Source organism: Quercus lobata, chromosome 2, assembly GCF_001633185.2.
Source record: "Quercus lobata isolate SW786 chromosome 2, ValleyOak3.0 Primary Assembly, whole genome shotgun sequence".
NCBI lineage: Eukaryota > Viridiplantae > Streptophyta > Magnoliopsida > Fagales > Fagaceae > Quercus > Quercus lobata.
This window is the reverse complement of record NC_044905.1, coordinates 71,734,141-71,761,679: the sequence shown is the minus strand read 5'-3', so window position 1 is coordinate 71,761,679 and position 27,539 is coordinate 71,734,141. Positions and strand designations below refer to the sequence as shown.

Here is a 27,539-nt window from a genome sequence, read left to right as displayed (position 1 = left end):
AATGTTGCAACACACAAAGAAAGAGCAAATCACCAAACTGCAGAACCAAAACCAAGCAGTAACAAATCTCTCTCACTATTCCAAATTGCAACACACAAATATCGAAGAACCAAACAAAAGAAAGCCTCTTTTTCTCACACACACAAAACTCTAAATTTGCCGCAACACACTTTATTTATATTGGATATTCAAGTCGGCAAAGATGCAAGTCCTTCGAGCAATAGAATTTGTAATGCAATTTCCTTGTCTCCACGTGCACCATACTAATCCAAGCAAAAGACAGAGTCTACTCCATGTATATATAACTCTAAATCACATGGCTATCTCTCAAGGTCAGCTAAATTAAATCAATCACATATTGGACTCCGAAGTCAAGTAGAATTCCAAGACTAATATGAGAACAAGTTTCCTTCACCACGTGAAAAGAGATCCAATTCAAGTAGAACTCCACCAAATGACAAGTCATCCAAAACAAGGAGTCCTAGTTCAATTTAAACTAGGCAAAAAACAAGTAAATCCACTTATAGTGGAATTACTCCCATATAGATCATGTATGTGCATAAAAGCCCCTAAATTCAAGCCAAATCTCTACATATATTGTATATAAAATTAAAAACTTTCACATATTTATATTTGCAAAATAATTTTTTAGGGGAATTTATTATCTTTTAAACTCTATTAAGTATACAAAATCTGTCTAGTTTTATATTAAATATGTACAAAAAATGAATTAGAGAAAATAAAAACTACATTGTCTCTATAACTACTAGACTAATTGACAAATTCTATGGGTTTTTAAGAGCATCATTTAACTAACTCAAACATCTGGGGAGCCAACTTCTATTTTTGTAGCTAAATATTTAAAGTTTTTAATACTTATACAAAATAATTTTTTAAAATTTTAGGGGGACCATGACCCCCCAAGCCTTGCTATAGCTGCGTCCCTGGTTCTACAACTCTGGTGGTAACTAGGAAGGCAAACATATTTTTTGTATACTTTACATAGAGAATTTAGGATTGCAAATGTTATGTGAGTATAGACTATTATAACTGTTTCTTTTTATATATTGAATTTTTTAAGGAGATTAAATAGATCTCTAGATTGGTTTTTCCTTTGAAGAGATTCTTCATTAGTTTTCCACTTTGTTTATAAATTTTGTGTTGCATGTTTATTGCTGTGTTATTATTGCTATTGTGATTTGATATTATAATCTATAATTGTATGGAGGAAAGTAAAAAAAGTGAGACAGAAGATTTGAATTCGCTTATTATATACGGGGAATTTATAACAAACTTGTGCAATAAATCCACTATTTCCGTTATTTAAAGATTAAAGTGCTTGGGGCCTAAAATAAGATTTTTTTAAAAATGGTATAAGAACTTTTAGAACACATTGGGTTTAAAATTAGATTTTCCAAGAACTAATATTTTATCAACATTTGGATCTATTTTCAACCTACTTCAATCTTACCCGATCTTTTTACTTTGGGTGAAAATATTACTTGAAATCATGCATATTTAAGTTAACTTTCACAAAATTGTTTGGGGTATACGTCTGGCAACTATTTTCAATAATTGATCTACAAGAAAATGAGCTGGGTCAATACAAATAACACAAATCTATTCAAATCATGGCCTTTTTTTTCCAAAAGGTCTGCACTCTTTTTCTACGAGAGTGGACAAGGTTACAAGTGTTCAAATTGCAATTTGAAACCATAGCACTAAAAGAAAGAAAATCATTAGTTGCTTCCATTACGAGTGATATCTATCTGCCTATATCTGGGCATCCACCTCAATTATAAGGTTAATTAGTAGTTCCCAAATCAATCCCCAAGTTTACTCTATCCCCTTACTGCTCACAATTCCTCTACGAAATCTTTTACCCTTTATAACCTAAGATAAGAGTAGCTATATATTTCATCTAAATTAAAGTACCTAGCCACTTAAATAAGAAAACAAATTTGCAACTTAAGGCATCATGCATTTACATGAATCATATCTTCATATTGTCACTTTTAGTGTTGGACTCAGTTAGGAACCAAAATTGGTCTTGGTTCTTCATAAGAACATGGAAAGATTATGTCAAAAAGTCAAATATTAAGCTATTCTTGAATACTATCCATTGTAGAAAAAGAGATAGTCTTGTCGGTAAAATTTCTTAGAGGTTACTTGCAGGGATCCAGATCATATCCACATTTCATTAGCAGATCTAATCCACCTTAATTTATCTAACTTGAAAAGGAATATGAATTAAATTACTTATCAAAACTTTTTTTATTTATAGAAAGGAAAATGGAATATACAAAATTAATAAAAAAAAATTACTTGTTTATCCCGCCAAATGGATTAAGATCATTTAGAGTTTTTAGGGTAACTCTACAAAGAGTTTTGAAAATCCTATTCATTTGTTGTGAAATGAATGGATAAAGTTTTAACGTGTTATCAACATTTTAAAAAGCTTCTATTATTACTATTTTGGTGAGGTTTTTTTTTTTTTTTTGGAGGTCTAGTGTTATAATTTTATTTATTTATTTAAAATTTTGAATAAGTTTGTTTTGAAGACATGGATTAGTAAGAAAGTTTCTTATTTTGTAAGCATTTTAAGTGGAGTTTGAGATATATTTTTACCGGATTAGGGGTATTTAAGAATCATATAAAAGTCTAGTCCAAACAGAGGAATCTTCTTATAAATAGTATAGAATAATGTGTCAAGATATAATGCATTTATTTTAAAGTAAATGGATAATTTTATCAATAAATAAATAAATGGATAAGAGAATAAGATTTTAGGAATTCAACAATATAATTATCTGAACTCTAAATGATCCTAATCCAAAATAAGCACCCCTTGTAAATTAATCATGGCATAAATAAACAAGACATGCATCACATACATCTTATATAAAGTTAATATGATATGGATTTGAAACTCAAATTTAAGTAAATCTCAATAAAAATACCATATATATATATATATATATATGATATATTGTCTTTTATGTCTATATTTGCTTTCCCTCAAATTTGCCTTTGATAGGACTAGTTCCTATGAGTCTGTTTGGTACATGTGTTTAAACACATGTTTTCCCTTTTTTAAATAATATTACACGTATTTTTACACACTTTTTCACTCACACGTAACGTTAACAAACAGCTCCTATATATCCTCAATCTGTTTCTAGCTTCAGAAATTTGTAGCTATATAAGAGACTGTTGAGAGTCATGATTCCTCCATATCCATTTGCTTAGTTAGAAATATTCTAGGACCCACACGGCCACGCCAACCCATTCCTTTCTCAGTGGAAAGAACGTGAAAAGTGCCAAGTATTTTATAATTTTTTCAGTTAGCCAAAAAGAAAGAAAGAAAACCAATTTGTTTTCCCACATACTTGTAATAATCTTTCTTTCTTTTTTACTCTTATATAAAGGGAAGCTTCATTCTCAAACTTATCACACAAAACCAACAATTAATATGGGTGTCCCTGGCTTGTTGGGTTTGGCTGCTTGGAGCTTCTATGTCCTAGTCTTGGCAGTTCAGCCTCATCAAGCACATGGCTCAATTCGTGGTTCCTTTGGCCTAAACAAAGATGCTGTAGCTTCACCAGAGAATGGTCTATGCGCATCTTCAGTGACTGTACATGGCTACAAATGCGAGGAGCATGAAGTAAATTTCTCATGCATAACTATTACATATATTATAGTTTGGCTTTTAATCAATCATTTTTGAAAAAAAATTTCTAGAGAATTGAAAAAATATTGATAATTTTTTTCAATTTTTGAGAAAATATTTCTAAAAATAGAAGACTTAACGTATACCTTTAGGACATACATTAACCAGACCTTTTAATCAAACATAAGTATAGATGTGACTTAATGTGTGCATGTAAATTTAATTTTCAGGTGACAACCAAAGATGGGTATATACTCAGTGTGCAAAGGATCCCAGAAGGTCGTGTTGGGGGTACTGCTGGGACTAAGAAGCAACCAGTCTTAACTCTTAATACAACATGGGGTTACTGTCGTAAGTGAATGATATATATATATATATATATATATATATACACATATTTAGTTATTTTTTGACAGTGTTTCATGCATGTAAAATTAATAAGGTGGGGGGTTTTTTCTAGTTCTGTTTTGAGGAGTGAGGACTAATAAGAGGAATAGTCTAGTCTTCCCCAGGAAACTATGCCATTTTTTTGGTGTGAAACCTGACACCATGGTCTTGAGTCTTGACACAAAAAAGGGTCAAATCCGCGTCAGTTTGCACATTATGGAGCACTCTATATTTAGTCTATCTGCTTTAATTTGTCAAAGTAAAAACTTTGGAATGATTCCGCTTTGAATGTTTGGTTTCCTTTATAAGCATATGATGAGGTCCAAGTTAGCTAAAAGAAAAGCCTGGAACAAAAGTGTCTTATAAAAGGGAATGCATGATTTACGCATCTACTTAAAGAAAAAATGAGTTAGGTTACGCATGTACGTTGATGATATGTGAAGTCATATTAGACTCTTACAAAGTAACCATTAAAATGTGAGGTTGGTCATTGGTCACCACATTGTAAAGGTAAATTTGCTCACAAGAAAGATGAATGTTTGTGCACAAAGGTGAAAACGAATTTGCCCAGAGATATTGTTGGATACATAATTTATTCTACCCTTGCAACAAAACGTTATATATGAAACAGATAGTCCATTTTGTTAAGTTTTTTAAAAGTAATTAATGGTGTGCAAAATCAATATAGTATCACATCATTTAAAATTAAATATAGTTTTAGATTTATAATATAAAATCTAAACTATGTATAAAATTAATCCAAAAAATTCTTTTATAATGATAAATTCAGTGTAGAATAAGAGATTAAAAAAAAAGTAAAACTTTTGTGTAATTACAAATTTGAACTTTTAAGTTGGATGATTAGATTAACCGATTAATCCAACTAGAGATTTTCCATTAGGTTTGAACCCTTAATCGTGCTAATTCTTAAGTCAACCAACATACCACTAATATATGTCTATATCTCTTCAAATGTGAACATATCCCATTTTAATCACCCTTTTTTTTTTTTTTTTTGGTGTGTGTGTGTATGGCTAAAAGGTTTTTTTTTTTTTTTTTGAGAGAAAAACCCCCCAAAGGGGAGGGGAGGAAGGTTAATTAACTGAGATCAAATCAAAGTTATACACGTCAAGGATGTCATGAGGGACGTCCTCCATCCAAACAAGAAAATGGTTACAAATAGCGCGTCTGGCTAGTCTATGCGCTACAAAATTTCCATGACGGCTAAAAGGTATTTACAACAAAAGTCATGTTTACATTACCAAGGCGATATGGGTCTGTTTTTAATACTAGTTTTTATTTTATTTTTTTTATTTTTTTTTTTTATTGTTTTTGTTTATGTTTATGTTTTTTTGTTTTGTTTTAATACTAGTTGATTGTTCCAATAATCCAGTTGAAGTTTTATAGCCACCACGACAAAAGGAAGGTTAGGTAGAAGAGTGTGTTTACTACCGCAACAAATTCCATAATTTTTGTCATAATTTGTTTATGTGGTGAGTTGTAAAAGGTGGAAATAAAATATTGAGTCCATATGAGTTCATTATTTCACTACTCACAAGTCGTCATATTGCAAAATTGTGACAAAGTTGTAAAATTAGTTATAGTACTAGACTTAATCTATGCAGAAATGTTGAAGGTGCCCTGTTAAAATCTAACAGTCCGCAAAATCATGCACCGTTTCACTCATAATTCCATTCCATCTGACTAGACCAGAGTTGAAGATATCTCTACGTAGCATCTTAACTTGTGTGAACTATTACAGTATTACGTGTGTTCTTATTACTTGAGCCACAACATGCAAAGTCTCACATAAACTGAGATATGGGCGGGCAATTTTGTTTGTTTGTTTGTTTTTTGATGGGAAGGCAATTTTGTTTTGTTGTTTGTGAATTTCAACGATGTAGTTACGTGGTGCATGTTTGATTGGTTTTATTTATTTATTTATTTTTTTGGTGCAGGATGGATTGACATGGCTTCTGAATTCTCCAGAGCAAAATCTACCATTAATTTTAGCTGATAACGGGTTTGATGTGTGGATTTCTAACACCAGAGGGACCAGATTAAGCCGACGACATGTCTCCTTGGTCCCTAGCCAACCAGTTCTGTTCCTCTTTCCCTTTACTACTCATCAATTTAATTACTTCATAAAACTATTTTATGCTGCATATGATGATAGATAAAGTGGTTTCTTGTTTTTGTTTAGAGAAATGTTTCATATAAAAAAAAAAATTCACAATATTGTTTCATAACAATTGACAAATTATTACTAATTTTTTGAATCCACTATTTAATTTTTTTTCTTTCATTTATTATTAATAATTTGCCACATCAATTATGGTGAAAAATTTAAGATGAGTTTGATGCCAAGGGAAAGTGTGATAGTACCAGTTTTAAGTAGAAAGATATATTAGCCAAATTCTAATTAATATCCTACTTGTATAAAGGATCCAACTTTGATTAAAATTAAAAATAAAAAAATCTTTAATTAAAAGAAAAGGAAAGAATTTTTTTTTTCAAAGATCAAATAATTCAAATTATAAAATCTTCCAATAACTGAATATATAACATGATTTAATTTAAATGATCACTGTTTTATAAGGATTCAATTTCCTTGATTTTCGACCATGAAAGGTTCTGGCTGCTTCCCACTTGCTGCTGATTAGAAGAAAAGGAAAACAAAATAGAAAAAAAGAAAAGGCTCTGAAAGTCTGAGTGCGGTAGTTGATTAGCAATACCCACGTGGATGTCAGTATCAAAACAGAAACGCAATTACTTGAATAGACATTGATTAGAACTCAGGAAATTGGTTTGAATTTCTTTTGTTAGATTTTGGGTTTGGATATAGGTTCATCATAGAGCACGATAAAAAAAGGAAAGGATCTAGGAACACTAACGAGTGTGGCATTAATTGTACCTATTTGGAGGTCTAAAAGAATCAAATCTTAGGACATATGTAGGTTTTTGAAGGTAAACTTTTTTTTTTCCTTGAAAAAATTGGCTTATATTCGGCAAAAAAAATCACTTAATTTTGTAACAGTTAAAACTAGAATTGGGTTTGAATTTTGTTGAATTTTAGGGTCACCTTTGAGCAGGACAAATAAGTGAAAACAAGCCTAGCTTGTGGTCACACCTAGTTAAATCATATATCCTATATACTTATTGGGTTGATACATTATATATATATATATATATATATATATATAAAATAGAATAAAAAAGATTGAGAATTGAGTTGGTAAGTGGGTAATTTTTTTTTTTAAATGTTACATGGGTAATTTAGTATATCTTTTATAAAAGATATTCCCCTCATCTTCTTTATTGTTTGTTATTCATGGTTTGTCAATATTGTAAATATGACAGGCTTTCTGGAATTGGTCATGGGATGAATTGGTTTCCTTTGAGCTACCAGCTCTTTTTGACTATGTGTATGGCCAAACAGGGCAGAAGATTAATTACGTGGGCCATTCCCTGGTGAGCATCATCATCATATTATGCACCCCTTCAAAGCTACATATGTTACACTTTGAATCTAAGACATTCATTATTCTTAGATTTGCAAAAAAGCCTTTGCAATGCTATGAATCGTTTTGTTATCTTAATTATGTGGACGTCTAGCATTAATGACTTTAGCCATATACTAATAAATTTGTCCAAGCTTTCTGTTGAAAATGAGAGAGTACTAGTAGTGTGATGTTCAAAAGTTTGGAATATATAACTAGAAAAAACTGTCCACTGTATTCTATTAAAATTTCGACACTTGGGCAATCTTTGACAGGGAACTTTAACAGCTTTGGCATCCTTCTCGGAAGGTAAACTAGTGAACCAGCTGAAATCAGCAGCATTGTTGAGTCCTATTGCTTATTTGAGCCACATGAAAACTGCACTTGGCAATATTGCTGCCAAATCCTTTGTTGGTGAGGTAAGGTCATCAATGATGCCCCACATAATGTTAATTTATTAAACAAGAATAAACAGCATGCACATGACAGAAATGCTTGATTTTGACAACAGATCGGCAGGCTATTTGGTCTAGCAGAGTTCAATCCCAAAGGGTAAGAGTCCCAAGAGTTACTGATGATATAGAAGTTACTTCATGTTATAGAATTACAATGTTCTAAATTGATGGTTTTGATCTGCAAATCCTTTTATATAGGGCAGCTGGGGGTGCCTTTCTCAAGTTTCTATGTGATAATCCCGGGGTTGACTGCTCCGACTTAGTAACCGCATTAACTGGTATTAGTCTCTGCATTGATCGGTAGCTTCAATAGTACAATGGATTTTATACACTGAAAATATTTTTGAAGGAACTAACTCATGCAATGGTACCAACTTTGTGTTCAATCAAGGGAAAAATTGCTGCCTTAATTCCTCAACCGTTGATCTCTTCCTGATGAATGAACCTCAGCCAACATCAATCATGAACATGGTGCACCTTTCTCAAAGTAAGTTTGTTTCTGAACTATAACTTTTTACGCTGATTCTTGTGATGCGCATTTTAAACTTTTTTCTTTTCATTGAGACTGTATATGGCTTTTTACTATTTTGGGGTATGAAAATTCATGTGATCAAAAGGCTTAAGGTGAAATATTACACGAAGAATGAGTTTGTATATACTATTTTTGATGTCATTTTATACAGTGGAAGTGTGGAACTGGAAGTTGCATGTCACTTTACTAATGTTATTTCTTAGTACTTCACCACGAATATTTCTTTTTAGGTAGTCTTTGTTACAAACTGCCAGAAAAGTCATTGATATTTACTTATGAATAACTAATTGAGGAAGATTTTGAACTAAAAATTTGCAGCTGTTAGAAATGGTGTTGTGGCAAAATACAACTATGGGAGGCATGACTATAATTTGATGCATTATGGGGAAGCCATGCCACCAATTTATAACCTCTCCAACATTCCCCATGACCTTCCTATGTTCCTTAGCTATGGTGGCCAAGATACACTCTCTGATGTCTTAGATGTTAAACATTTACTTGATGATTTAAAGTCCCATGATGTAGACAAGCTCTCAGTTCAGTTCATCAAGGATTATGCTCACGCAGATTTCATCATGGGAGGGAATGCCAAGGATGTAGTTTACAATCAAGTGGTTAAATTTTTTAACGGCCAACACTTATGATCCTTGATGGAGGCCTCAATTGTGTGATCAACATTAATTAGCTAGTTTATATTTATTACTAGGCAAAGTACTTTACCTAGCTAGTAGTAAAAGGAGGCGGTTCTGCTTCTAACTGTGGCTGCTTTGGCCTTCGGCTCTGCTTTTGCTTGGCCATTGAAGTTTTTTATTTTTATTTTTATTTTAAATTTAATTTTTGTTGTCTTTAATGCATTCAAAGTAAGGACAAAATTATTTAGTTTGAAATTTATTAAAGGGCCAGACAATTTATTTTATGTAAAATTGGTTGACTAGGTTTAATATCTTTTAAATGTGCTATATGTAGTTTTTGTTGTTGGGCTAAATTTTTTGGGCTTAAATATTTTGTTTTATATTTTAGATATAATTTTTTTATGGCTTTTAAAAAGAGGAAAATGCTATAGTTACAATTTATTTATTTTTATAAATTATTGATGTAGTGATCGACGAGTAGTGGTTATTCGTAAGAAAAAAAAATGATGTAAGTGATGGACCTAGATGCAAACCAGTAACTAAGAACGTGCACTTTCTGTTTGATTGGAAATAACTAAGAACGTGGATGAAGATTGTCAATAAGATTATAGAATGAATCTATAAGATAGTCATCCTTAACAAACAAGGAACCATTATTTTCAAACTTGTAGACTACTTTTCAAGCCCAAAGCATGTACATTCCAATACAAATTTGGAAGATATTGAAGTGAAGAGACATCTTGGAAGATTTCTAGTGACTCCATCTAACAATCTAAATAGATTTGACTTATCTAGGGAGGACTCAAAATTTGAGCACGCATGCTAGACTTAAAAAGTTACTTTATTTTTCCCTTTAAAACTAAGGACGGAACTGGAATTTCAAGAGTGAAGGGGTCATACCAGGCTATCTATACAATAAATAATCATGGAAGCTTAGCAATTAATTTTGCTAATATTTCCCACCTTATCATCATACTTCCCTATTATTCCCTATCTATCTTACCATTACTCTTACTACAACCCTTCAATTTAGTACTTTACTAAAATTAACATTTACTTGTTGACTCTAAACAACATTTGAACCCAAGGAAAATCAAATTTTGATTTTAATCTGTTTTGCCAATGCAAGTATGAGTTCTTCATTATTAAAACTAGTATATAACCCCGTATGTATGCACATGTATAATTAAAAATAGTTACAATTATACGGTTCAAATTATACATTGTATTAATTTACACTTTTTTAAATCATACATTTCTAAAATTTGTAATGGTTTCTCATTTTATATTTTAGAAATGTATAGTTTTTAAACTTTATGGATTTTAGAATTTAATTTATTTTAGACTTTATGGTTTTTGCACCCAATAATTTACTTACCACAAAAATTAAAAGCTTAGATGGACACATGGCCGAAAATTGGACTCCAATTGAAATCCAATTTAGAATCTAATTGGATTTGGACTTTTAGATTTTTACAATCAATAATTCATTTGGCACAAAATTAAAAATTAAATGGGACACGTGGTGCAAAATTGATAATCCAATTAATATCTAATTGGAATTTTTCTAAGCTTTGCCTATTAATATATATATTGTGGTGGGCCTTTTTTTTTTTTTGTGTTTTGGGCTTGATTTCTCCTACTGTACCATGGCCTGTGATTCTGAGGTAGGAGAGTTGGGACTGGCTTAATTGAAACACACCTTAAACCGGCTTCTGCGCAAGTTGGACCATCCCCATACAAATGCATCTTGATAGGAACCTTGCATGTACCGCATGCTCACGTTAGGAAAGACTGTTATAAGTATTACAGCCAGAAGCACGATGCAGCAAGATAACTAAAACATTTCTACTAATAACAATAATATGTGAATAACATAGCAAGGGAGAATAGAGCAATACGATTATGAATAACAAGACCATGGCAAAAAGTTTTAGCAGTAAGATAACGAGTTAGTTTGATCAAAAAAGAAAGAAAGGATTTGTCTGCCAAAGAAATGGACTTAGCTCTTTAGCAAACACAAGCCCAAAAAGGGAATCGATCTCCAATGTGGGTAACCTTAGAGGGAACTTTTGTCATAAAGATTACACACTTTGGAAAAAAGGACCTAAATGACTTAAACTTGAATTCTTAGCTTATCAGAGAGTGGGTCTATTGAGAGGGAGAGAAATGGGTAGCCAATTGATGCATGCCACTGCTTCTATCACTCATGTTTCTTCCCTTTTTTTGGATTTTTGTATCATTCCTTTTTCTTTTTGTTTCTTTGTTTACTCTGCTTCCTTTTCTTTCTTTCTACCTCTCTTTTTTGCTTGTCGTCTTTCCCCCTTCCTTCATTGTTCACGCCTATGGCCTTTTATATTGTCTGCCGTGACATAATTTACCAATTTTACCCCTTAACCTTTTTTGGCTCATTTTGGGTGTCCTTCTAAGACTGTCCACTGGTTTGCTAGCTACCCAACCACTACTATTACATTGTATAGACTACACCATGCCTCATTCCCAGACAAAAATGGTTTTGGTTTTGTCTCTTACCTCTCTTAATACTCTTGTGAGAGACCGCGCCCCCGGCTTGTTTTTATGGGATGTAGGGCCAAATCCACGTGAATGGGTGGAGTCGTGTTATTACCTCTCAAAATGGAGGTTCGACTAGTTATATTTCCCCCTTTAGATTAAGGGTTTTACAATGGAGTTGCCACTTATTTAATTATTGAAAAAATAAAAAAACCATGAATGAAAAATTCCTCATTTTATTAATTTGAAATTGAATTTACATTGATCATAGGAAAATTACATGGCTTTGGTTCTAGATACAATCTAAGATAAGTTTATCAAAAAAAAGATACAATCTAAGATAAAGTACATGGCTTTGTTTCCTAGTTACAATCTAAAGATCAAAAATTACATGGATAAGTATTTGATCTATTAACCCTTGATCTAAGCTCGGAGGCTATGTTACAAGATGGGAATGTGTTAGGCACCCACCTTGCCCGGTGAAACCAGTCTTCTAGACTATGGTAGCCAACATTCATATCACATCATCCAATATGTCAATCAATTTGTATGTTGAATTTAATATGTGTGCATGTGATAAACCCTAATTCAATTTATTAAGCATGACATTTGGATTGAAAAATAAACTCTAGTGAATGTGTGTGGATAGTGATAACCTAGATTCAAGGATTTGAAAGAATTACTAAACAAACATGTTTTTCATATTTTTGATGTGGATTTAAGATTAAATCTAGTGATATGCATGAACATGTGATGAACAACTAAGAACATGTAAAGAACACATAAGAACATTCAAACATATTCAAGGGAATTATCATGTTTTAATCTTAAATTCTTATCATGGCAATATAAACAAACAATTAGGGAATGAGATTATACCTTCATGCAAGATCCATATAATGGAGGAGGGGATTCTTGATGGAGGTCCTAAGGGTGGAGGAAAAGAAGAGCTAGGAGAGGGAGAGTGAGTCTCACTCAATACCTTGAGTCTTAGGAAGACCAAAATATGACAAGACTACTCAACTTCACTAGAACTCAAGAAAAGAGAAGGGGGGGATTTTTTGTGTCTTGGAATGAAGGAGGGGAGATTTATATAGTAGTGGTGGAGGAAATATGAATGGAAGGCCATTTAATGAGGGTTGGTAAAGAATCATGAACCTAGACCTCATTTTAGCTTTTGGAGATATCTGGTGCATTAAATGTGGAGATTGATGAGAGTGAAGAGCAAGCAAAGTTCGGTTTTCCCGTAGCTGCTATAACAGCCTGTAGAGCCAATTTTGAAAAATCATATCTACCTCAATTCTGATCGGAATTGTCTCATTCTTGTACTTAAATTGAAGCCCCGGATGTCTAGTTTCTAGGGAAGGAGATTATTCACAGATTCAAAATATTCTGAGAGATATCGGTGAAATGGTGAGCAGTGGTCATTTGTTAGAAAATGGTTTCAGCACAATTAACATTAATAGGTCCCAAATTAGCTCCCAATTAACATTAAATAACTCCAATCACTCCCATTTCAGACTTAATTGGTTCCAAATTTACTCTAATTAAAAGATAATTGCACAAATTACTCATTGAATAATTAATGTTTAACTATCTAGTTGATTAGGTGTGTGCGACACTACCATAAAATGTAGTCCTAACCAATCAAATTATGACACATCATCGATCTCAAATTTATTATATTTATAACCAATTGAAATCAATTGTTCATAATCACATATAGTCGGACTCAATTTGTAATAGTGTATCTCAGTTATTAAAACTTGATTTGATGATAACTTTCAATCTAATGGTCCGATTAGGGCTCATGACCAGTTGATTTGATCGTTACAACATCAAGATCATTTTGGTGAAATGAGATTAAGGACCTAATGACCAGAATCAAGATGCATATTTCCAATGTGAAATTACCATTTTACCCTCCATGTGAGGTTAAATACGGGTTGCAAAACAGGGTGTCAACAACTTTCATCCGGATAAGGGTTAAACTTCTCCCTTACCTACCTCTATGTCATGCATCTAGTGATTCCAGCTCATGTTTACTTTTTTTGGGTGAGATGTCATCCTAGTAAGACATTTTTCCCCAAAAGAATTTGAGCGAAAACCCTAAAATAGGCTCCCCTTTTCTCCCCATTACTAGACCACACCCTTTCATATCTTTGACCCGTGGGCCACCTTCCCTGTATTGGCTGGGTACAAGTAGGTGGTGCCTGAACCCTGTATGCATGCTCCACTTCGGTTTGAATCTATTACTTTTCTGGCCTTCATGTGTTTGCCATTGCCTCTGGGTTTGTCTGGTTTTGCTGTATGTTCTGGTATCTGTTTAACTCCTGTGGCGTGAAAGACACATGGGCCTTTGGGCTTTCATTCTATGCATTCCATCTCCTCTTTGGACTGGGCATTGCCTAGGTACGGGCCCTCTCCCTCCTACCTAGCCCATGTCCTCTTCTTTCCCATGTCCGTGGGTTGGTTGATGATCCTGCCAAGTCGCTGCATTGCTCCTACTATGATATTACCTCTCTTTTGCTTTGTTGTTACCTCTGGGCTTACAGGTTGAGGCTCTTACTAGTCCATTTTCTGCATTCTTTCTTCTTTTGGGCTTCAGTGGCCAGCATTCCTGCTGAGCCAGCCCATTCCATCCCTTGGGCTTCTTCTACCCATTTCATTCCTCGAGCTTCCTCGGCCCATTTTCTTCTTCCTTACCTCTTTCACTCCCATGGGTTTTGCTAAATCCTTTGGGTTTCTTCGGCCCGATTACCACATCCTTACCTCTTATTACCTTTCGGGCTTATTGGCCTTTATGCCAACCCTACGAATTTACTAATTTATTTCTTAGGCTTCCCCGGCTCATTTACTTCTTCTTCACCTCTTACTACTTCCATGGGTTTACTACTTTCATTCCTTAGGCTTCCTTGGCCCATTTGCTTCTTCCTGGCCATTTACTATTCTTGCCATTCTGGCTTGTTGGTTTTTACTTTACTATTTTCCCCCATCTTCTTCATATTGTTGGCCTTCTTCTCCCATTGGGCCTTTTTATCAAAAGTGGGCATCAACATATATATATATATATATATATATATAAATATAAATAAATATATATATATATATATATATATTATATAAGGTTTTCAGACCCGGACTGTTCATTGAACCGTAAAAGGGAGAGGTTTAAGATTTTTGAGGTTGAATCGAAGTCGAACCGTGATGACGTCATAATTAATTAAAGCCTAAATATAGATATTAAATTTATAAAACTAGCAAAATTGACTAATATATCTATATATGTGAGGGAAATTTAATGATTTTCAAACATATATTTAATAATTAAATAAGAAAGTTAATAAAATAAAACAATAACCATGAAAATATTAAAATTTATGATTAATTTTTGAAGTAAAGTTGAATATCTTTGAAGGATTTTAATTATAATTTTTTTATTCCTTGTAAGAGATGAATAATTTAATTAAGTAGAATAAAATTGTGTTAAGTTGTTTTTATAAAAAAAATAAAAAGTAAAAAATAAAAAAATTGCTAAGGAGTTGGACCGCACGGTTCTTGCCACCGGTTCGTGCAGTCTAACCCTAGTTTTAGGGGTTCACAGAATTGCCACATATGCCCGGTTCTCTATGCTTAAAAAACTAGATTTTAATCCGGTTCCTAGTTTTCATGGTTCGACCTTCCGATTCGGTCCGAGTCTGAAAAACTTGTTTACACACACACACACACACACCGCATTTTGTACCACTTACGACTCAGGGCCTCATTCCCCAATGATGCTAAAATTCTAAGACCCAAAGTTGGTTTAGGGCCCAATCAGATGTTAATTTGACTTGAGAGATGTTAAAATAAAAAATGTAACTTTTAATAAGCAAATAAATCTATTTTTGGAAAAGTAAAGCCAAGGAAGCCCTCGGTGTGCACGCGCAGCCATGATGCATACGCATGTAGGCTTGATCCTGCACGCCCATGTAGGGTTTCAGAAAAATTTAAAAATTAAAAAAAAAAAAAAAAAAAAACAAGTTTTCTACATTAATGCTAAGGTTTGAAACGAATCCCACATCGTTTGGGAGCCGTTCTAAACCCCCATTTTCACAATATAAATAGCCATACATGGTACCTTTTCAAAACACACAGAAATTTTACGGGAAAACACTAAAATTCACTAGAAGTAGTGAATCAAAGAGGAAGCTTTTTCACAAAACATTCTCAAGTCAATTTTCTTTTGATTATGACCTTTTCTGGCCTTGATCTTTGAGTTTAAGATTACTAATCACATTTCTTATTGGTTGTGAATAGATTTGACTGAGAGGAATGGTCAAAAAACAATTGCGTTATTAAAAAAATACTTATTAATTATGTTAATAATCAATGAGCCATCTGAAACTTTAATAGAGTTTCACCTTAAGTAAATTAATTATCTTAAAAATGAATAAGCCACATGACAAAGATACATTAATTTTACATGTAATATATATATATATATATATATATATGCTGAAATTTCTGATGGTTGAATAAGAGATCTGGGATTCAATCTTCGCCTACACCAAAAACCGATTGGTGTCTTAATTTGATAATAAAGAGTTATCATTAGAAACGAACGCTATAAATTGAAACTCTCTTAAAAAAGAAAACTGCAATTTTGCTAGCAAATTGAAGGATATGTTACTAGATAAATGAGCTATGGAACTAATGGTGATTTTCATATCCCTACATCAAGTTCGTCCTTAAAACTAATATTTTGCTTTTATTAAATTAAAAATTTTCACTGCACAATATAATTAAAGTTCTCTATGGAATGTGCAGATCAGTTTACTGTTTAGTAAGGGATGAGATTTTAGCTTTTAATGGGTTGGGCTGAACATAAACACTCAGTTTGGGCTCGAAATTGGAGGCCCAATGACAAATCAACGCCAACCTTTTTCTTTTTACGGTCTTACCCGAGGCACGTGCATTGCTTGTGCTCTTGAATATTACTAACGATGTATCTCATGACGTACGCAATGCATGTTGCAGCATATAAATTTGTCCGTTTGGAAATAATTTATATAATTTTTTATTGAAAAACTTTTAAAAATTGAGAAAAAAAAGAGATTTTGAAAAGTTATACATAAAAACTAAAAGATGAACTTATAAATTCTAGCTAAACAAAGATGTGTGTGAATGGATATATACTGTATGCACCCAAAATATGATATTCTTTTGCACGCAGAGTAATATATCCTTTGGGTTTGACGGGTTTAACGTGTGGATTATTGCTAACTCTAGTCTTAAGCCAGATTCCAAATGATAAAAGTGTGGTGCACAATCAAGATTTTCCTATCTCTTCTAAGTTGGATCCCATGTATTTCATCCTCAAAGACTCAAATTGGACCAAGATTTTCTTGATCCCCTTCCCCATGCACTTGCAACTGAGGCTTTGCTAGGGTCCCTTTTTGGGTTTGCTGTGTGAATTAAAATTGAGCTACCCAAGAGATACTTCCACTTAACTGTTAAAGTTGTGTGTATATAACTTTTTGTTATAAAATACGATAAAAGTTGCAGAGGTACAAAAAAATTAATTGCATTATTTTCTCCACTTAACTAGGACTTGATTCTCATATATGCAAGGTGTGAAAAAGGCAATATTTTGTCAAAGGCCATTTCATAATAATGAAAATAAAGGTGGGGTTCACATGACTAGCTTGTTTCCAACGATTCCTTCCATTTAAAACTTTTTCGATGCCTTTACAAATGATAAAATTGTATAATTGTGATGGGGCTGATGTTAAGCATCGTGGATTTTGGCTTTTGCCTTTCAGGGATGGGGCTCATACTCTATCTTTCCCCATTGGTCTTGCATAGGGGTGGCAATTTTTATCCATATCCATGAATCCACCCATTACCCACCAAATAAAGACCCATTTGGTTATTTAATTAGATGGGTCTAAATGGATAATCCCATTAATACTCACTAAACCCATCTAAAATTTAAATAAACATAAAATCTAAATTCCTAGAAAATGACTAAAATACCCCTGAAACTTAAAAAATGACCAAAATACTACCAAAACCCAAAAAATGACCAAAATACCCCCAAAACCTAAAAATTACCAAAATACCCCCAAAACCAAAAAAATGACCAAAATATCCTTGAAACCCAAAAAATGACCAAAATACCCCCAAAACCCAGCAAACGACCAAAATACCCATCGAAACCTAAAAATTACCAAAATACCCCCAAAATCCAAAAAATGACCAAAATACCTCCGAAACCCAAAAAATGACCAAAATACCTCCGAAACCCAAAAAATGACCAAAATACCCCTAAAACCTAAAAATTACTAAAATACCACCAAAACCCAAAAACTGACCAAAATACTCCTGAAACCTAAAAATGACCAAAATACCTCCAAAACCCAAAAAATAACCAAAATACCCTTGAAACCCAAAAAAATGACCAAAATACCCTCAAAACCCAAAAATGACCAAAATACCCCCAAAACCCACAAAATGAGAAAAATACCTCCAAAACCTCTAAAATGAGCAAAATACCCCCCCCCCCCAAAACCTCTAAAATGTCCAAAATATCCCCAAAACTCAAAAATTACCAAAATACCCTAAAAACCCAAAAAATGACCAAAATGCTTCATAAATCTAAAAAATGACCAAAATACCCCCTAAACCTTAAAAATGACCGAAATACCTTTGAAACCTTAAAATTTCCAAAAATACCCCCGAAACCTAAAAAATGACCAAAATACCTCTGAAAACTGTAAAATGATTAAAATACCCCAAGACCTAAAAAATGACTAAAATAACCCCAAAACCTATGACAATACCCAAAAACCTAAAAAAAATGACCAAAATACCCCCAAAACCTAACAATTACCAAAATACACCCTAAACCTAAAAAATTACCAAAATACTCCTTAAACCTAAAAAATTACCAAAATACTCCATAAACCTAAAAAATGACCGAAATACCTCTAAAACCTAAAAAATAACTGAAATACCCCAGAAACCTAAAAAAATTTACCAAAATACCCTGAAACCTAAAAAATGATTGAACTACCCCCAAAAACCTAAAAAAAAAAGACCAAAATAACCCCAAAACCAAAAAAAAATGATCGATAAAAACCCCTGAAACCCAAATTATGACCAAAATGCCCCTAAACATGTAAGATGACCAAAATACACCTGAAACATCTAAAATTACCGAAATAGAGGTTTCAGGGTATTTTGGATGTTTCAAGGATATTTTTGACAAATTAAAGGTTCTAAGAGTCTTTCATTCATTTTATAGGTTTCGAGGGAATTTCGGTAATTTTTTAGGTTTCGGGGTTATTTTGTTCATCTTTTAGATTCTAAGGGTATTTTAGCCATTTTTTAGGTTACGAGGGCATTTCTGTCATCTTTTAGTTTTAGGGTTATTTTGGTAAATTTTTAGGGTTCAGAAGTATTTTGGTAATTTTTAGGTTTTGGGGTATTTTGGTAATTTTTTAGGTTTCGGTGGTATTTTGGTCATTTTTAGGTTTCGAAGGTATTTCGGTCATTTTTCGGGTTTCAAGGGTATTTGGTATTTTTTGAGTTTCGGGGGTATTTTGGTATTTTTTGAGGTTTTTGGGGTATTTTGGTCATTTTTTGGATTTCGAGGGTATTTTGGTAATTTTTAGGTTTGGGGGTATTTTGGTCAATTTTTGGGTTTCGGGGGTATTTTGGTAATTTTTTAGGTTTCGGGGTATTTTGGTCATTTTTTGGGTTTCGGGGGTATTTTGGCCATTTTTTAGGTTTTGGAAGTATTTTGGTCATTTTTAGGTTTCGGGGGTATTTTGGTAATTTTTTGGGTTTCAGGGTATTTTGGTAATTTTTAGGTTTTGGGGGTATTTTGGTCATTTTTTGGGTTTTGGAGGTATTTTGGTCATTTTTAGGTTTTGATGGTATTTTGGTCATTTTTTTGGGTTTTGAGGGTATTTTTTAGGTTTTGGGGGTATTTTGGTAATTTTTAGGTTTGGGGGGTATTTTGGTCATTTTTTGAGTTTTGGGGGTATTTTGGTCATTTTTTGGGTTTTAGGGGGGTATTTTGGTCATTTTAGTGGTTTTTAAGCATATTTGGTTATTTTAGAAATATCAGGGGTATTTTGGTCATTTTAGAGGTTTCATGGGTATTTTGGGATAATTTTAGAGATTTTTGGGATAATTTTGGATGTCCAAGGGTATATTCGTAATTTTGGAAGATTAGGGGTATTTGCATCATTTTAGGTATTTATGGGTATTTTGGAGGTCAAGAGGGTATTCAAGTAGTTTTAGAGGTATTTGGGTCATATTGGGTTAAATGGGGGGTGTTACTAATTAAATGGGTTGGGTTGTTAATGGATAATTAATTTTTTATATATAAACGGGTCATAAATGGATAAATGGGTAATTATACACCCAACCCATTTATGACCCAACCCGCCCATTTGCCACTCCTAGTCTTGCACAATATTTTCAAAATGGTCACCATCATTGATTCATGTTAATATATGTCAATTAATCTTCACGATTTGCAAATCATAGTGTCAAAATTGATTTTATCAATAAATTTGTGTTAGGGTTGAGTTTGGGTTACAAATGGCATAAATTAAGACAACAAAGTTTCAATTTTCTCAAAGATCATAATTTGATGATCTTTTATCCATATTTTTTGCACCACAATTAAATTTTAATGAAGCTTATTTCATTAGAAGGTATACATATATATGGTATGGGGTTTTGAAATAGATTCATATTTAACCCAATTTGGATTTAAAATGTGTGAGACAAAGTCGCTCAAATTTGGCACAATTTTGCTGTTTTCAATAGTTTCACTTGAGAAAAATTGTCGGGATTTGCAATTTGAATTCTACTAGAAGAAAGGTTATATTGGATTTCAGGGACGGAACTACCTTGGGGCTGAGGGGGGCCATGCCCCCACCCCCAGCATTTGAAAAAAATTTCTGTTGTATATATATTAGCATAAAAAATTTACTTTTGGCTCTAAAATTAATATATACTTGGCCCCCCTCTCCCAAACAATTTACAAATTGACCTATGAAACAAAAAATGAAAAAAATTATTAAATCATCCCTTGTTTGGTTGTCCCAAGAATATCAAGAAAAATATTTAGCTAAATATTTGGACAACTTACAAATCTGGACAACAAGGAAAATTTACAAAACAATTCACATATTCAGATAATAAAAAGAATCTTTGTACAAGGTCTAAGTTATAAAAAAAAAAAAATTATAACAAATCAATTATAAATCCTTAAAAAAGCAAATCACTAAAACCCAATAATCTTTACCCAATTTCTACCTCTCATTTGAGAGCTCTTTTTTTCTCTCAAATGACTCCACCCCATAGTCACAGAGACAACTCCTATGTTGCTAATCACTCCATCCATACACCAATTAGTGTCACCAACAATTTAGATCAATTGGTGTCTTTAGCTCAACCCATGAAAAAAATTTATTTTTTTAAAAGAGTTGCTGCTCTTTAACACAAGCAATGGAATTTTTTTTTTTTTTTTGAATGATATAATTTTATTAATTTTTAATGTTTTATTAACTTTGGGACACACTTGGCAATTTTTTAAAGGAAAAGATCTCACATCTTTATGCTACCTCAACCTTAACCAAGTAATTATAAGAAAAAAATCCTTAACCAAGACACCAATAATTGCCTCACCCTTTTTTTTTGCTGAATATTTGTGCATGATGTTGATTAACCATTATTTTAGTTGTTTTATTAATGTAATACTAGAAATGGATTTGAACTGTTAACTATAGTTTTTGTATTTTTTTTTTTTTTGAATCCTTTATATATAGCATTATGAAGTTATTAGGTATAGAATTATGCGAAAAGAATAAATAGATTTTTTTAAAAAAGAAAAATTATAATGTGAATAGAATAAAGAATTGGTCCAACCTCAGTTAGACTTTGAATATATCAAGACGTGCCAATTAACTTATAGAACTCTTGATCATAAATATCTATTATTGATTTAAAAAAAAAAAATACAAAAAAATACAAAAAAATTAATGCAAATAATGCATCATTGTCAACCTCTAGTATTAATATTCCAACTTTTTCAAATTCTTGAACAAAGATATTTGCCCCCCCCCCCCCACCCAAAAAATTTGAATCTTGGTTCCGTCCTTGTTGGATTTTAACACTACTTTGTGTGCTATATAAAGCATTGTTGGCGCAACTTTTTATTTTTGATGATTGTTGCATGACATTTAGAAGCAAGAAAAACTCCTAAAACCAAACTAAAACTTTCACATCTTCAACCGTTTAGCCTAAATTGAAAAACGTTATTCTTGTGCCTAGAACAAAAATAAGAAAACTATTGTGTTTTCCTATGCAACTTGAGCTTTAAACTGTTTGTGAAACAACAGAGTTTAAACTCAATGAGTTCAGTGTTGCTACAAATCTTTGAGAAGTTTGTTGGAGTACCAAAGGCTCTTGTTCATGCGAACTAGGTTAATTTGTTCATGGAGAAGATCATTATTAAAAAATTTAAGAGGTTCTATAGGGGTGGAGCTAGGATTTTTTGTTTGGGGGGCCAAATTTTGTTACTAATATATTAGTCTCGAGTTAAGATAAACTATCACACACATGTGTAAATGCATATACACAAATATAAACATTAATATTTTGGTACTAGAGTAAGTCATAATTTATAAATATATTGTTGTAAAATAGCGGAAGCTAAAATTTATCAAGATTGATTGTGAAAATATTTTAGGCTTGAGAAAGATCTCAAACAATTAATAGGAATGAAGAAAATTAATCCAAAAGAAAATACACACAAAACACCTAGATTTACGTGATTCAACAATAGCCTACATCTACGAGCGACGACGAACAAATTTCACTATAACAAATTTGAGATAATACAAATTGGTGTAGAAGCACTCTCATAAATCCAAATCCCAAATACACCCAAATAGCTCTCTCTCACAAATACAAAACCAAAGAACCAAAGGTTTACAAATACCAAATACCAAATGCGAATTGTGCACAAACCAAAGAGAGAGCCACAAATCAAATCCAAAAGTTGCAACACACAAAGAAAGAGCAAATCACCAAACTGCAGAACCGAAACCAAGCAGTAACAAACCTCTCTCACTATTCCAAATTGCAACACACAAATATCAAAGAACCAAACAAAAGAAAGCCTCTTTTTCTCACACACACAAAACCCTAAATTTGCCGCAACACACTCTGTTTATATAGGATATTCAAGTCAACAAAGATGCAAGTCCTTCAAGCAATAGAATTTGTAATGCAATTTCCTTGTGTCCACGTGCACCATACTAATCCGGGCAAAAGACAGAGTCTATTCCAAGTATATATAACTCTAAATCACATGGCTGTCTCTCAAGGTCGGTTAAATCAAATCAATCTCAAATCAACCCAAAAGTTGCAACACACAAAGAAAGAGCAAATCACCAAATTGCAGAACCAAAACCAAGCAGTAACAAACCTCTCTCACTATTCCAAATTGCAACACACAAATATCAAAGAACCAAACAAAAGAAAGCCTCTTTTTCCTCACACACATAAAACTCTAAATTTGCCACAACACACTCTGTTTATATTGGATATTCAAGTCGGCAAAGATGCAAGTCCTTCGAGCAATAGAATTTGTAATGCAATTTCCTTGTATCCACGTGCACCATACTAATCCAAGCAAAAGACAGAGTCTACTCCAAGTATATATAACTCTAAATCACATGGTTGTCTCTCAAGGTCGGCTAAATCAAATCAATCTCATGTTGGACTCCAAAATAAAGTAGAATTCCAAGACTAATATGAGAACAAGTCTCCTTCATCACGTGAAAAGAGATCCAATTCACGTAGACCTCCACCAAATGACAAGTAATCCAAAACAAGGAGTCCAAGTTAAATTTAAACTAGGCAAAAAACAAGTGAATCCAGTCATAGTGGAATTACTCTCATATAGATCATGTATGTGCATAAAAAGCCCCTAAATTCAAGCCGTATCTCTACATATATTGTATATAAAATTAACAACTTTCACATATTTATATTCGCAATATAATTTTTTAGGAGAATTTATTATCTTTCAAACTCCATTGAGTATACAAAATTTGTCTAGTTTGATATTAAACATGTACAAAAAACGAATTAGAGAAAATAAAAACTATTTTGTCTCTATAACTACTAGACCAATTAACAAATTCTATTGGTTTTTAAGAGCATCATTGAACTAACTCAAACATTTGTGGGGCCAACTTCTATTTTTGTAGCTATATATTTAAAGTTTTTAATACTTATACATAATATAAAATAAATTTTTAAAATTTTAGGGGGGCCATGGCCCCCCCAAGCCTTGCTATATCTGCGCCCCTAGTTCTACAACTATCATGGTAACTAGGAAGGCAAACATATTGTTTGTATAATTTACATAGAGAGTTTAGGATTGCAAATGTTATGTGAGTATAGACTATCATAATTGTTTCTTTTTATATATTGAATTTTTTAAGGAGATTAAATAGATCTCTAGAGTGGCTTTTCCTTTGAAGAGATTCTTCATTAGTTTTCCACTTTGTTTATAACTTTCGTGTTGCATGTTTATTGCTGTGTAATTACTGCTATTGTGATTTGATATTATAATCTATAATTGTATGGAGTAAAGTAAGAAAAATAAGACAGAAGATTTGGATTTGCTTATTATATACGGGAAATTCATAAGAAACTTGTGCAATAAATCCACTATTTCCGTTATTTAAAGATTAAAGTGCTTGGGGGCCTAAAATAAGATTTTTAAAAAAAATGGTATTAGAACTTTTAGAACACATTGGGTTTAAAATTAGATTTTCCAAGAACTAATATTTTATCAACATTTGGATCTATTTTCAACCTACTTCAATCTTACCCGATCTTTTTACTTTTAGGTGAAAATATTACTTGAAATCATATTTAACTTTCACAAAATTGTTTGGGGTATACGTCTGGCAACTATTTTCAATAATTGACCTACAAGAAAATGAGCTGGGTCAATACAAATAACACAAATCTATTCAGAGCTGGGTCAATACAAATAACACAAATCTATTCAAATCATGGTCTTTTTTTGCCAAAGGTCTGCACGCTTTTTCTATGAGAGTGGACAAGATTACAAGTGTTCAAATTGCAATTTGAAACCATAGCACTAAAAGAACGAAAATCATTAGTTGCTTCCATTACGAGTGATATCTATCTGCCTATATCTGGGCATCCACCTCAATTATAAGGTTAATTAATAGTTCCCAAATCAATCCCCAAGTTTAATTAATCTATCCCCTTATTGCTCAAAATTCCACTACGAAATCTTTTACCCTTTATAACCCAAGATAAGATTAGCTATATATTTCATCTGAATTAAAGTACCTAGCCACCTTAAAAAGAAACAAATTTGCAACTTGAGGCTCATGCATTTACATGGATCATATCTTCATATTGTCATTTTTAGTGTTGGACACAGTTAGGAACCATAATTGGTCTTGGTTCTTCGTAAGAACATGGAAAGATTATGTCAAAAAGTCAAATATTAAGCTATTCTTGAATACTATCCATTGTAGAAAAAGCGACAGCCTTCTTGGTAAAATTTCTTAGATGTTACTTCCAGGGATCCAGATCATATCCACATTTTATTAGCAGATCAAATCCACCTTTATTTATCTAACTTGAAATGGAATTTGAATTAAATTACTTATCAAAACTTTTTTTATTTATAGAAAGGAAAATGGAATATACAAGATTAATAAAAAAAATTACTTACTTGTTTATCCCGCCAAATGGATTAAGATCATTTAGAGATTTTAGGGTAACTCTAAGTAGAGTTTTGAAAATCCTATTCATTCATTGTGAAATGAATGGATTAAATTTTAACGTGTTATTAACATTTTAAAAAGCTTCTACCATTGCTATTTTGGTGAGGCTTTTTTTTTTTTTTTGGTGGCCTAGTGTTATAATATATATATATTAATTTTGGATAAGTTTGTTTTGAAAACATGGATTAGTAGGGAAGTTTCTTATATTGTAGGCATCTTAAGTGGAATTAGAGATATATTTTTACCGGATTATCTTTAAGTTTTTTCCTCTATTAAACGTAAGGTTAATTTAAAGGTATTTCTAAACCACATAAAAGTCTAGTTCAAATAGAGAAATCCTCTTATAGATAGTATAAAATAATGTGTCAAAATACAATCCATTTATTTTAGAGCATTCCCATCAGGTGTTTTATAAAAATGCCATTTTGACACATCAAAAACACTACTTTATTATTTTAACACATCATTTTACAATTCACCATTTATCACATCTTCTATTCTTCAAATCTATACATTAAAATAATATATACAAATATTAAAATAACATTTAAAAAAAACCAACAATATATAAAAATACAAAATAAAAAAACCAACTACCCCCACCACAACCCACAACCCACCCCCATTGCCAGCACCTATCAACACCCCACATCCCACCCCACCAATGTCTCACACTAGAACCCCCACAGCAGAACACCAAAACCACCACCACAGAAAAACAAAAACAACAACAAAAAACACAACCCAACCGCATCTCGCACACCCACCCACTACTATCACTAACCCACCCATCGTTGACCCACCTACCCATCAACGCCCCACATTCCACCCCACCACCGTCTCACACCAGAACCACCACAGTAGAACACCAAAACCACCACCACAGAAAAACAAAAAACACAACAGAGATCTGCCCATCACTGAATCTACCCGTCGCAAACCACCACCACCGATCTGCCCATCACCATTTGAACCCACCCACTACCGAACCCACCCATCAAATCATTGAAAAAAAAAAAAAAACCACAGTAATAGAGATCGGCATCGAGTTAAGAAGGTGGCGCAGTGAGGTTGAGAGGAAGAGAGAAAAGCAATGACAGTGAGAAGAAAAAAGAGTGAAAGAAGAAAAGATGAGAGGTTGATAGGAATGTCCGAGGAAGAATGAGAGAGGAGAGAAAAAAAGGAATAAAGTGATGAGAGAGGAGAGAGAAGAGAAAATAAAAAAATAATAAAACTTTTACCATTCTTGTCCGTACGCTTCCATATTTGAGATTGTACTGTTCACTCATGTAAAATATTTTGGCATTTAGAACACCTGATCAAAGTGGTTTTTTGGTGTTTGGTGTGTCAAATGCCAAATATTTGGCATTTGACACACCTGATGGAAATGCTCTTACAATAAATAGATAATTTTATCCAAAAAAAAAAGTAAATGGATAAGAGAATAAAGATTTTAGGAATTCAACAATATAACTATATATCCGAACTCTAAATGATCCTAATCCAAAATAAGCACCCCCTGTAAATTAAATATGGCATAAATAAACAAGACATGCATCACATACATCTTATATAAAGTTAATACGAGATGGATTTGAAACTATAGCCAATAACAGAGGTTTAAAATTTAAATAAATCTCAATAAAAGTACCATATATATATATATATATATATATGATATATTGTGTATGTTTGGATTGCGCTGAAAATAAGTTGTGTCTGGCGTCTACATTTTTTTCCTGTGTCCCATGCACTGTTCATAGGATTCGCAAGTACGAAAAACGTAAATCTAACTTTAATACTGAGTCCCACAGCACTATTCACACATTTAAAAGTTATTTTATTACAGTGTTTTCAGTAATAATTTTTTAATTTTTATCGATAAGGGTATCCAAACACCCCAATTGCCTTTTTTTGTCTATATTTGGTTTCCTCAAAATTGCTTTTGATAGGACCAGTCCCAATACATCCTCGCAATCTGTTTCTAGCTTCAGAAATTTGTAGC

At 32.6% G+C, this 27,539-nt stretch overlaps 1 protein-coding gene across 1 annotated transcript in view; it reads left to right on the top strand.

The window, feature by feature from the left end:
- Positions 1 to 3,472: 3,472 nt before the first annotated feature.
- Positions 3,473 to 27,539, top strand: part of LOC115976458 (triacylglycerol lipase 2-like) — a 48,381-nt gene continuing 24,314 nt past the window's right edge. Inside the window, 7 exon segments of the mRNA XM_031097750.1 lie at positions 3,473 to 3,664; positions 3,901 to 3,996; positions 3,998 to 4,021; positions 6,016 to 6,156; positions 7,418 to 7,528; positions 7,833 to 7,976; positions 8,069 to 8,109. Coding sequence (XP_030953610.1) covers positions 3,473 to 3,664; positions 3,901 to 3,996; positions 3,998 to 4,021; positions 6,016 to 6,156; positions 7,418 to 7,528; positions 7,833 to 7,976; positions 8,069 to 8,109 — 749 coding nt within the window.